This window comes from Saccopteryx bilineata, chromosome 7 (genome assembly GCF_036850765.1).
Source record: "Saccopteryx bilineata isolate mSacBil1 chromosome 7, mSacBil1_pri_phased_curated, whole genome shotgun sequence".
Classification (NCBI taxonomy): domain Eukaryota; kingdom Metazoa; phylum Chordata; class Mammalia; order Chiroptera; family Emballonuridae; genus Saccopteryx; species Saccopteryx bilineata.
Window position 1 is genome coordinate 26,720,224 of NC_089496.1, and position 12,068 is coordinate 26,732,291.

The following is a 12,068-nucleotide window of genomic DNA, read 5'->3' on the forward strand; positions in this document are numbered from 1 at the left end:
ATCAGGAGACCAACTACTTCCAGGGGGTGTTAAAGGGGATTAAGATTATGAAACCCGGTGAAGATGAAAAGGACGAAGTCTCCGTTTTGTATCGTTTGCAGGTATTTAACAGTCTCTGTTTCTGCGTCAGCAACCAAGTTTCTGCCATTTTCTCCATCTAGACATTTCAGTAGCAGTCACTGCCACAGTACCTAAGTGTTTTTTGCCAGACAACCTGTTGAAAGACTTCTTGGCAGCGTGTCGGAATGACATGCTGCTACATCGTGTTACAGTCTGCGAGAGCCTCAACATTTAGAAAGGGAGATGATTTTTCTCTCCAGATGATCGATGCTACGCCTCATGACAATACTGTTTATTTCTTACAGCTGGATAATGATTTGGTAAGTGAACACAGCTAGAATATTGTGTTCCACTGCAAAAACTCACAGATTGAGCATTTAAAGTGCTACTTTGAAAAATCAGCATGTTCATTCCAAAGCACCAGAGAATCTAAACTGTAAGGCAAGTACTTTACCCCCCCCACCGCCTCTTAAAACTAACCCTATAAAAGATGTCCATTATATTTGATCCTTACAAAGTCTCAGATCATGGGGTACTCTTCCCCTCACTTGACTTTGAGAAGTACAGATTACCCTTTGGGGAAGGCAAATTTACCTGAAACAACCTCAGTTATCACTAACACATATTTACCAAGGTTACCTGCAAACATGAGTTAAAAGAAAACGGGTAAAATTCCTAGGGGAAGGATCTTGCAAATGCTGTGTTGATTATCAAAACAAGGCATTTAACATTCACTCTAAAAAGCAATAAACTGTTACATTATGGGACCAGTTAGATCCATACAGGATGCATTGGGAACAAGAGAAAAGAAAACATCTGTCCTCACGTTAGGGGTCTGTGGGATAAAACTTCCGGGGACAATAATGCACAGGGCAGGGCCCAGAAATGCTGAGTCTTGTCAGCTTGGGATAAAGACAAAGTCCTCTGCAAGATCATTGGAGCAACCGAGTCACAAAGTAGCTTAAGTGGTGATGAGGACACAGGTTCATGGGAGGGGGCTGTGGGGGAGGGGCGTAAAGAGGGACAAGTATATGGTGACGGAAAATGATTTGACTTTGGGTGATGGCCACACAACACAATCAACAGTTCAAATGCTATAGAAATGTTTACCTAAAACCTATGTACTCTTCTTACTGATCAATGTCACCCTATTAAATTTAATTTCTAAAAGAAAAAAGAAAAAGACACTGGTTCAAAATTCCTATGAAAAATTTTAATAAACTATTTCTTGATATGTGTGTATAGAAGGAAAGCAATATTAGTTTTTTAGAATGTGATTTTATATATTTATATGTAAATAAATAAAAACTATTCTAAGTAGACATTGGTCTTCTCATCCTATATCCCTAAAGGTTTAGTTATACAAGCTGGCTGTGAAACAGTTTTTTGAATCATCTCATTGAAAAATGGTGAATACCTTGTTTGCTAAAGCAATATACATGAAGAAATTCTAATATATTCCATTAAAGCTTCTTTGGTAGAGGAGTATAAATAACAAATTTTAAGTATTTTCTAAAAGTTTGGTTTCCCAATCGTTCTGAAAAACTATTTCCTTAATGAAAAAAAGTTAAGATTCAACATAATTATGACAAGCCATACACACGGCCAGGCCGGGGATGTACAGGATCAGAAAATCGGTTCTTGATCTGGTGAGGGTTTGTTTCTCCTTAAGCTGAGCTCAGCGTAGCTCCTGGAAGATGGTGCTCTGCGATCCCTGCATCTATGCTTCATGGAAGTCATCGAGAATTAGGTTTGTGTATCAATAACAAACTCAAATAAGGCTCTAGCCAGTGTTGTATGAAGACCTGGACATTGAACAACAACTAGTGGGCATCATTCACATCACAGTCATCCTTAATTTGTGCATTTTTTTTTGGTGGATAGCAGAAAGGGGCACCTCCTTCTAATTGGCATGAAGGTGCCCTACGGGCTCCAGCAGAACGTCTTCTACATATAATCTTTATTATGTAGCAAATGCACCAAGCTAGGTGTAGAAATGTGAGGAATTAATTTCATGCTGATGAGCGGTTACTAGTTTAAGAAGTTTGCACATGGTCAGATAAATGACCAGAAGAAAAGTTACCTTGTAGATCCCAAAGAGTCCCAGGTCCCGCACGACAGACAGAGCACTGACCCGGGGACCAGTGGTGATTTCCCCAGCCACTTGCAAACGGATTTTGACGATTTCCAAAGGATTTGTGAAAATCACCTGGGAACCTCCTGCCTAAAATGAGAAAAAGGAAAAAAAAAAAAGAAAAAAATGTATTATCCAGATAGGGTGATAGTAAAATGGTTCAGGAAGAGACGCATGATTATCCTCAATGGAGCTCTGAATAGTCTACCCTCGAGAGACTGTAGTTTCAATCCTTGTCCCATTGATGAGAACAGTTAGTGGTTATGAGCTTGAATGAAAATACAGATACTACCTGGGGGACCTTGGGTAAACAGGCCCTATCTCCTTCCTGAAGAGGATGAAACTGGGCAAAGACCAGAGACACTGCCAAAAACCAGAGAGACTTCTATTGGCCTCACCAAAGCCCTCACACTAAAATGACAAAGATTCCTTGAAGGGCAATCAGCTGCCACCACAGGGCTCAAAGCCAAGGACACAGGGGCAGCAACAAAATGAAAATCAAAGAGTATGCAAATAAAGAGACACAGAGCTTCCTGGCAGAATAGGAGGGCACAGGGAGGACACAGGCTCTCCCATGACGGGCTTCATGCTTTTGTCAATGATTCAGATCTTGCCAGAAAACATGTAAACTTAAGATGAAAGCTATTATTTTTTTTCCCTTCTCTTAAAAAAATCAGGCCGATCATCAAACACTATTTTCTGGAGTTACATATTATTATAATTTTATTTATGTATTACCTGTGTATAGAATTACTCTTTTCACATAAGATGAATGTCAAAGTAGTAAAAATATGCATTAAATCAATTATGGCCCAAACTTTGAACAATGTGTGTTATTTTATTCCAGCAATGGCTGGGTGCCACACCTCCAAGATCATCAGTGGAAATCTTTAAAGTGCACTATAAGGGAAATTTTAAGCTAGCTATTTTGAAGCTAAGCCTATATTTATCTTAAGCAATTACATTCTTTCTTACTGTACTTCAACTTGTTATTCCTTGTCACAAATATATTAAATTTTTATATCATTCCAACTCAGGTTGACACACAGTTACAGTTCAGAATCTTGATTATGCAGTGAACGCCGAGCTGGACCACAGACACGGTAATGACATCTTACAGCTGAGTAAAGGCCATCACAGTAACAGGCACCATTTGGGTCGGTATCAACCCAAACTACTTCTTGCTAGAGGCGTTTGATCCTATTAACCAATGTATTACAGGTCCTCACAAAATGGCCTGTACTAATCAGAACCAGCTACAAGAATGGTCTTTGAAGTACTGTTTATAATACCTAGAAATAAAAACTAGAAACAACACAAATATCCTATAGTAAGGAACGGATTAAAGGAATTTGAGTATGTCGTGCAATGAGATTCTATCTCGCCAATAAAAATATTGTGGAAAATGTTCACTATGTGAAGTGAAGGGAAAACTCTTGTATGTTTAAATGCACGTCCACAGCTCCCCAGCGCTGCCCTGGCATCACGTGGAGGAGACAGACACACGGGGTAGTGCTTTTGAGGTGGTACATTAAAAATGGTTTATTTTCTTTTCAGCTTTTACAAAAATTTATTCTACCTAGATCATGTATTACTTCTAGAAGGAAAAATAAATAACTTCTGCATAACTTATTTAACATACATGGCAATGCTAACCTCCCCAGAAAAGAAAAATGTTCATTCATTAACTAAGTCAAATTGTTTTTCTATTTTTACCAACTTAATACCTTAATCAAGACACACTTGTTCTTAAAAGACTGAGATTTTCCTCTTCTCACCGACATTAAGACCGTTCAGAAGGCACCGCACTCTCTTGAGTCTAGAAGGCCACACAGACTGCGTGCCTGTGCCTACCATCACCTTCATCTCTCCTACGTGACATTAAGGAGGGGGAGCAAACGGTTGCTCTTGGTAGGAAAACACCTGGGTTGGATTCATCCAAAGGTCCAAGAAAGGCCCTTCTGAAGTAGAAAGGAGGCTGCTGTGTTCTTCTGGTCCACACGAGAGACATTCTGCCCCCACTTCTCCCGGGCCCACAGCAGCCTCGCTGCTCCGCGCTGCTGCCCCCTGCAGGAAGGCAGGGGAACCAACCCTGCCGGCTACAGCCCTGGAGTCTCCTGTGGGTTTGTGCCTGCCCCTCTCCACGTGACATGCAGGGGGCTGCGTAAGGGTGGCAGGAGGAAGGGATGACATGGACCTGGTCTAGTCACACTGCTCAGGGCACAGCAAAGGTCATGTTTGTGCTTCTGGACCTGCACTCTCCATTGCAAAACTGAATAAAAATTGAAAAAGAAAATTGTGTTATGTGGGCAGAATTGCCGAGTTGGAAGTAGCCTGAGGCTGAGTTTTGAAAGCTCAAAAGCAGGTAAGATGGTGTCCACCAAGGGTAGCGTGGGAAGCAGTCAGTGCACATCGATCTTCCTGGAGAACCGAACAGGAGCGCAATGCATACTCACCAAGTCCCACCCACAGCAGGTAAGGAGGCAGCGGAGCGTGCAGGTGAAGACTGAGCCTCAGCCCTCATCTCCCAAACTATCCACTTCTGAGGCCCAAAGAGACGGTGGCTGTCCTGCAGCCAGCACAGCGCCCAAGACACAGCAGTGACACCGAACACGTTGGTTTCTTTTCCTCTAGCTCCTAAATCGATGGTTCTCCTTCCTGGCTGCATGTCAAATCACTACAAGAGCTTTCAAAAAATGATGACTGCTAGACCCTACTCCAGACAAAGTGAATGAGGATTTCTGCATCTGCGCTTTGAAAAGTTTTCCTACTTGATGAAATGTGCAGTGAGAGCTGAGAATTGTTTTTTGTTTTTTTTTAAATTTTATTTATTGATTTTACAGAGAGAGGAGAGGAGAGAACAAGAAGTATCAAGTCATAGTTGCTTCACTTTAGTTGTTCATTGATTGCTTGTTGTATGTGCCTTGACTGGGCAAGCCCAGGGTTTTGAACTGGCAACCTCAGCATTCCAAGTCAATGCTCTATCCACCACGCCACCACAGGTCAGGCTGAGAATTGTTTTAGTTCACTACGGCGACTCCAGGATCCCTTTCAACTCTGAGACTGCTTTACAGGCTTACTGAAAGCTGTGATTTCAAATTCCAGTCTTCAGTGTTCTTCCACAGAGTAACTTTTATATATTTTACACCTGATCTCATAATAAACATTTTGCGCATATCCAAGTGGTACCATTATTAAAGGGCATAATTCTTAGGTATAGAATTGATGTCTTTTTCATTATCTTACGTCTTTACTAATGCCTGTAAAACTTAACATTATATACAATGAAATAAGAAATTATAGTCAACTCCCTAATTCCAAGCCAAACGATAGATGCCACTTCTTTTAGTATAACACAGTGAATTCTAATCGCTAAGGATGATACAAAAGTCAAATCCACCCCAGAGAGCCGCAGGGAACAGAAGCAGTGGGAAGAAAGAGTGCAGCGATACCATGAAAAAATAATGATGTACTCGTCACCTCTGGTGGGTTCAGAAAGAAAGAACCTACAGACTCCAAGTGGCACACTGTAGAGGTGCCAGAGATGAATGGGTCCTTTGGAGTCAAGCTGGAAGGAAATGAGACTCCGAGGCACCAGGCGAAGATGCTTATCATCAGATGCGTGGGGTCTGGGCATCACCACCACTCCATCATGGAGCAGCACACTGCAGGCTGCTCTTCTGGCTCCTGGTCTATTATCCATTCACAGTAGCTCCCCCCCGGGATCTCCTTTGCAGAGATCAAAGACAGCCGAATCCACGGACAGGAACACCTATTGTGCACAATGTCTTTGTGTCCCTCATCACTTGAGAGCTCTGGCTGTGTGAAGAGACTGGGTTTGTGTGTGTGCGCGTGTGTGTGCAATTTTGTCACAAAACTGTGACTTTCTGAAGTCAGAGGCAAGTAGGACAGGGGAAGATTTTCCATACTAGGACTGGCTCTGTGGGGCCTATTACAGTTACAGCAGGGACACTGACTTCCCTACAGGTTTCAGGGAATATTCTGTTACTGAAGTTTTAGTTACTACCTAGTATCTGGATCTGTCTAAAGAGAAATGCACACGCCCACTGCAGACTCATTTCTGTTACCTAATCATTCATCCATCTGTTTATTCACCAAATATTTATAAGCAATCATGTTCAAAGTTTGTCCTATGAACTGAAAGGACACAAGATGAGTGAGAAAGCATTTCTGTTCTCAGGGAGCTTGAAAAAGGAGTAAAATAAATAATCAATAAGCATCCATTATGGGCTACTGGGATATTGCTTTGCATGTATTATATATAGATCTTCAGTCCACTCAAGTGGTATTTTTTTTCCAGATTTTACATAGGAGGAAATTGAGGCATAGAAAGATTAAAGCAACTGTTATGAGTTGAACTGTGTTTTACCAAAATTTATATATTGAGGCACCACCTCTCAGAACTTAGGAATGTGGTTATATTTGGAGGTAGGGCCTCCAAAGAGGTAATTAAGGTAAAATGAGATCATGAGTGGACCCTAATCCAATAGGATCAGTGTCCAATAGACAGGCAGTTGTACAGAGAAGAGACCACGTGAGGACACAGAGGGAAGGCGGCATCTTCAAGTCAAGCAGAGAGGCCTCAGTTGAAACCCACCTTGCTGACAACTTGATCTCAGACTTCCAGCCTGCGCTCTTCTGTGAGGGCAGCCCTAGCAAACTCCTACAGCAACTTACCCAGGTCTACATAGCCAGCAAGCAGAGGGAAGAATTTTCCGATACATGCATGCCCTATGGAGATGAAATGGCACGTGAGAAAAGAGAATTATATTAAGAGCTGAAGTCAAACTGCCAGGGCGATTCAAAGACTGGCAAGACTTCTGCTGGCCGGGCTGATCTGGGGAGGAGGTGGAACATACAAAATGACACACCTATGGCTGACTGCAGTGAGATTAGGGTTCAGGAAATCTAGGCAGGAAATGGCACAAAGGTACACTGACAAGGGTTTCCCACACATATAGGCAAACAGAGCCAGCATCGTATCTGTCCAGTGAAATTTTAATAAGGATGACGATTATGGTAAGATCAACATTATCATTCACTAGCATTTACTGAGTGCTTACTATGTACACCAGACACTGCGCTAAGAGCTTTGTAAGAGTTTTTTCTTTAAGTCCTCATAATATTGTAAGGTAACGAGTAATACAATTTCAGTTTGTGTAAGTGTACAAACTGAGGCTGAAAGGGGAGAAGGAGGTTATACAACTTGCCTGAGGTCACACAGCTGGGAAGGCAGAGCCTGGACCGACCTGGACCTGCTGGATGCCAGGGCCTGAGCCCTACACTACTTGTCACAGTGATAAGGGAGACTCGATCAGGCCCTTTGGTCCAGATGGCATGGGAGGGGGATGAAATATATGGCTGACAGGAAGACTCCCAGCGACACATCATGGAAGGCTTAGATGCTACTCTGGAAAACAGGTTGCATTCTGGAGATGGTGCCTACGTGAGTGCCTGTGGCTGGCCCACAGCTGGTAAACAAAGTTTAGGAACCAGAGTATCCTTACCTGCATGTCCGTCTCAGAGAGAAGACAGCCAGCAGAGGGGAGAGTGTATTAGGGAGAGTGTAGCCCTGAGGCAGTAATAACAATTAAGGTTTTAGCAACTAGGTGGCCAGAATTAGAACAATTACATGGGTGATGAGGGGGCGGGGTGGGATAGGCAGAAATGGATGCAACAGCGAGCAATAGGGCTTGGCTGCTAAACATGGGACAAGGTGGGGAAGGCCAGAAGTTCTGCACCTGTGTAACAGGAACAGAGGGTATGTACTCTACATCAGTGGTCCCCAACCTTTTTTGAGCCACGGACCGGTTTAATGTCAGAAAATATTTTCACAGACCGGCCTTTAGGGTGGGACGGATAAATCTATCACGTGACCAAGACAAGCGTCAAGAGGGAGTCTTAGATGGATGTAACAGAGGGAATCTGGTCATTTAAAAAAAATAAAACATCGTTCAGATGTAAATATAAATAAAACAAAAATAATGTTAAGTTATTTATTCTTTCTCTGCGGACCGGTACCAAATGGCCCACAGACTGGTACCGGTCTGCGGCCCGGGGGTTGGGGACCACTGCTCTACATGACACATACAGAGGGCAATGGAAGGGCGAGTGGGAGTTAAGGACTGAGACACAGATGAGGGCGCCATCCCACCTGTGCTAACTGAAGGCTGGAGGTGACACAGCGTGGGAGGAAGTGATGTGAAGTCAGCTACACACCAGGGCACAGTAATCCAGGCACGGGAGTCCAGCAAGGGGCTTCCGGAGAGAGAAGGCCAATGGCAGAATTGTCAACAATGTCTGCTGACCTGGGGAGGCAAAGTCCAGCACACAGGATGATCCGTGACTGGAAAGATGGGAAACTGGATGCCAAGGAATGAGAGAAAGTATATGTAACTCATGCTTTCAAGAGGAGGGAAAGAGGAAAAACGGTAGTCATTTATGGAAGCAAGCAAAGTAGAATGAAATTGTATTGATACTTAGGGTTATAAGGAGAAAAGATCGAGGGGAGAGTGAAGAGATAAAACAGAGCTAGGGATGATGAGGTTCTGTGGAAGGTGTTTGGTGAAGCCTGCAGATTTACTTTAATTGTGGGATAATACTGCTTCAGAGCAGACACTGACCACAGGTAGTTGTTCTTACCATTTATGCTTTAAAGATAAAAAAAAAAAAGAAAAAGAAATATAAAGAATCAAATAGATCAGGTTTTGGCACAAGGAACCATGACTAAAGTTCTAAAGCATAAACCAAATCAGTGCAACAAAAGACCACTCAGATTCAATGGTGACATTATATTCGGGTGCTACAGAGATGTTAGGACCAAGTGAGTCTGATCTCCAACAAGACAAGACCAAGTACTCAATGACATCTAAAGATGTGTCCAGGGCACTTGCTCACACATTCCATCCCTCAACTCAAAACAAACAGCTGGGAAGACACTACTCAGGGCTGCTCCTCTGCACCTGCTCAAGGGACAGAGCCACACGCAGCTCCATAGCGGGTCCTCTAAAAGCCTACTGTGTGCAAGGGACTGGAGGTGAGGAATAACTAGGGTCAGTGCAAGGTGGGTTTGTACCCAGGCTACTACCAGTTCTAAACAAGAACATTTTATTGCTTTCTCTATTAGTCTTACATATTAACATCACTGTGACAAAAGTGTGTGTGTGTATGTATGTATATATATATATATATATATATATATATATATATAAAACATTTATTTTTATTTTATTTTTAAAGTGATTTTAGAGAGAGAGCAACATTAATATACTGTTCCACCTATTCATGAATTCATTAGTTGACTCCTTCATGCACCCAGATCTGGGATCAAACCCCCAACCTTGGTGCATTGGGATGACGCTCCAACCAACTGAACTACCTGGCCAGGGCTGTAGCATTTTAAAAAAATTTTTTTAATTTTAAAAATATTTCTGAGGTTGGAAACAGGGAGGCAGTTAGAAAGACTGCCGCATGTGCCCAACCAGGATCTACTCGGCATGCCCACCAGGGGGCGATGCTCTGCCCATCTGGGGCATCGCTCTGTTGCAACCAGAGCCATTCTAGCGCCTGAGGCAGAGGCCATAGAGCCATCCTCAGTGCCTGGGCCAACTTTGCTCCAATGGAGCCTTGGCTGCGGGAGGGGAAGAGAGAGACAGAGAGGAAGGAGAGGGGGAGGGGTGGAGAAGCAGATGGGCGCTTCTCCTGTGTGCCCTGGCCTGGAATCGAACCTGGGACTCCTGCACGCTAGGCTGACACTCTGCCACTGAGCCAACAGGCCAGGGCTGTAGCATTTTTTTTAACGGAACCTGACAGTCAGAAACATTATATATCTTTAGAGAAACAATATGGAACTGCTATCCCAAAATATCTTACAGATGAACATTTTTTGGTAAGTGGCATTAATCATTAATAAGGAATAACCTAACATGAAGTGTATATAATTAAAATTTTTAAATATATAGATTTTTTTTTTAAAAAAGGGGGCATAAGTATTTGAATACTAGAGAAACAAGTATTATACTTAGACTGAGAGATTCAATGTTGTTAAGATGTCCATTTGCCAGTAATTTAAAATGCAAAAATAAAAATGTCAATATTCCCATAAACCTTATAAAGGTGTCCATTTGTCTATAAATTCATTTAAAGTTTAATGCAATCTTCCTAAATAAAATTTCAACAAGGTTTCCTAAAGATGTTTAAACAGGAGTGCTCTGAACAAAAAGTTCTGTGTAGAACAGTGGTTCTCCACCTGTGGGTCACGACCCACAGGTTGAGAACCGCTGGTGTAGAATCTTGCGTCAGTATAGGTAAATACATATAGTCAGTGATTTTTACAAATGTAGTCCAAGACTAGAGAAAGACTCGAGACACGCAGGGTCATTGAGTTTCTTGAAAAGGTATACAGTACAGGGGGTGCTGTGCAGTGGCACGGTCAGTGGGAGAGGCCACCTCCTTCCACCTGCAGTGTAGCCAGGGGTCCCGTTCTGCCCAACTCGCATATCTAGGAGCATCCCGGGTCGCTGTTGTTTTCTAATTTTGACTAAGGGGAAGATTTTGATCCATTTCTGCATCAGTCCCATAGGCTATGAAGCAGAATACAGTAACTCCATCTTTCTGGGAGAGTTTCCAGCCTTTGTCACCTCTTGCTTCTCAAAGTTGTCTTCTTACCCTTTATTCCTAGAACACACAGTCAACCAGGAGGTCCTACGAGCTGGAGGAATCTAAGAGTCTGGGAGTTCACTGGTACAATGGGAGGTCAAGATTTTGTTGCATAAAATTCAACGGCTGGGAAGGGAATTCTCTCCGACCAGCTCTGTGAGGATTTTTTGCAATGTCTGTATTTTTCAAATGAGGGTCCCTGATCTATGAGGCCTCCCAGCAGAGGGAAAGACAGCCCAGCGGGGGACTCTGGTGTCCCTTCCTCCTGCTACTCTGGAGATGAGGACACAACGGTGCAGAATTCTGTGCAGAGAAGAGGGATCTGAGTCCAAGGCTGGCCTCATTCCTTACCCAAGTCGGAACCATTATGTTCATCTGCTGAGTGTCAAAAAGCCTGTGCTTTAAAATAATCGTTTCTAGTTTTTTTCTTTCTTGTTCCAACAGAGTATCTGCCTGCATTTTGCATTAATCTGATCACTTGGACTAGAATTCCTGTGACTTGGAGAGACTCTGCCCTGAAGAGAGAAATGCATGATTCAGAAACACTAATGTACAGCAAGAAATATGGAAGAGAGTTGTGGGTTTTTTTCCAGGTACAATATATTAGACTTTCATCATCTGCATCATGTTTTTCTTTGTAGATCAGGCAATAAATCAGAAGAAAGCCCCATACCGTTAGGCAGTAAAATCCCTAAATCATGCCAAGCCGGAATCCTTAAGGAATAGTTCAGACCCAGACATGTATAACTAGTACATATTTTTAATGTCACTCAAATGAGCTTACAAAATAATTATACTGGTGCAAGTTTTACCTAAATATAGCATACTGGCTCAGGACGGGGGCAACTGAGTCTCATAGACTTGGATTTAACCCAGGCTTTCTCATTTCCTTGTCCGTGAGCTGGGGCAGCTCCTCAAACTTGCTATGGCTTTAGATTGCTCACTAGGACCACAGAGTTCGCACCAGTCACCAGACTCCTTGTGAGGAATACACGTGGCAGTGTACACCAACTGTCAACACAGAGCCTGACGCAGCACTGGGGGAAGAAATGCGGGCACTGCCAGGAGTCAGTGGCCCCACCGTGGACAGCCTGTGCTTCGGCAAACGTTTCACCCTACCCACTTCCCACTCAGTCATCTGTACAATGGGCAGACTGACATTCACGCTCTTCATGCTTTTCACAAATATTGACTG

At 43.0% G+C, this 12,068-nt stretch overlaps 1 protein-coding gene across 1 annotated transcript in view; it reads right to left on the reverse strand.

Annotated features, from left to right (window-relative positions):
* SLC25A13 (solute carrier family 25 member 13) overlaps nucleotides 1-12,068 on the reverse strand; it is a 192,660-nt gene that overhangs the window by 28,511 nt on the left and 152,081 nt on the right. Inside the window, exon 14 of the mRNA XM_066238405.1 lies at nucleotides 2,144-2,284. Coding sequence (XP_066094502.1) covers nucleotides 2,144-2,284 — 141 coding nt within the window. The remainder of the gene's footprint in view (nucleotides 1-2,143; nucleotides 2,285-12,068) is intronic.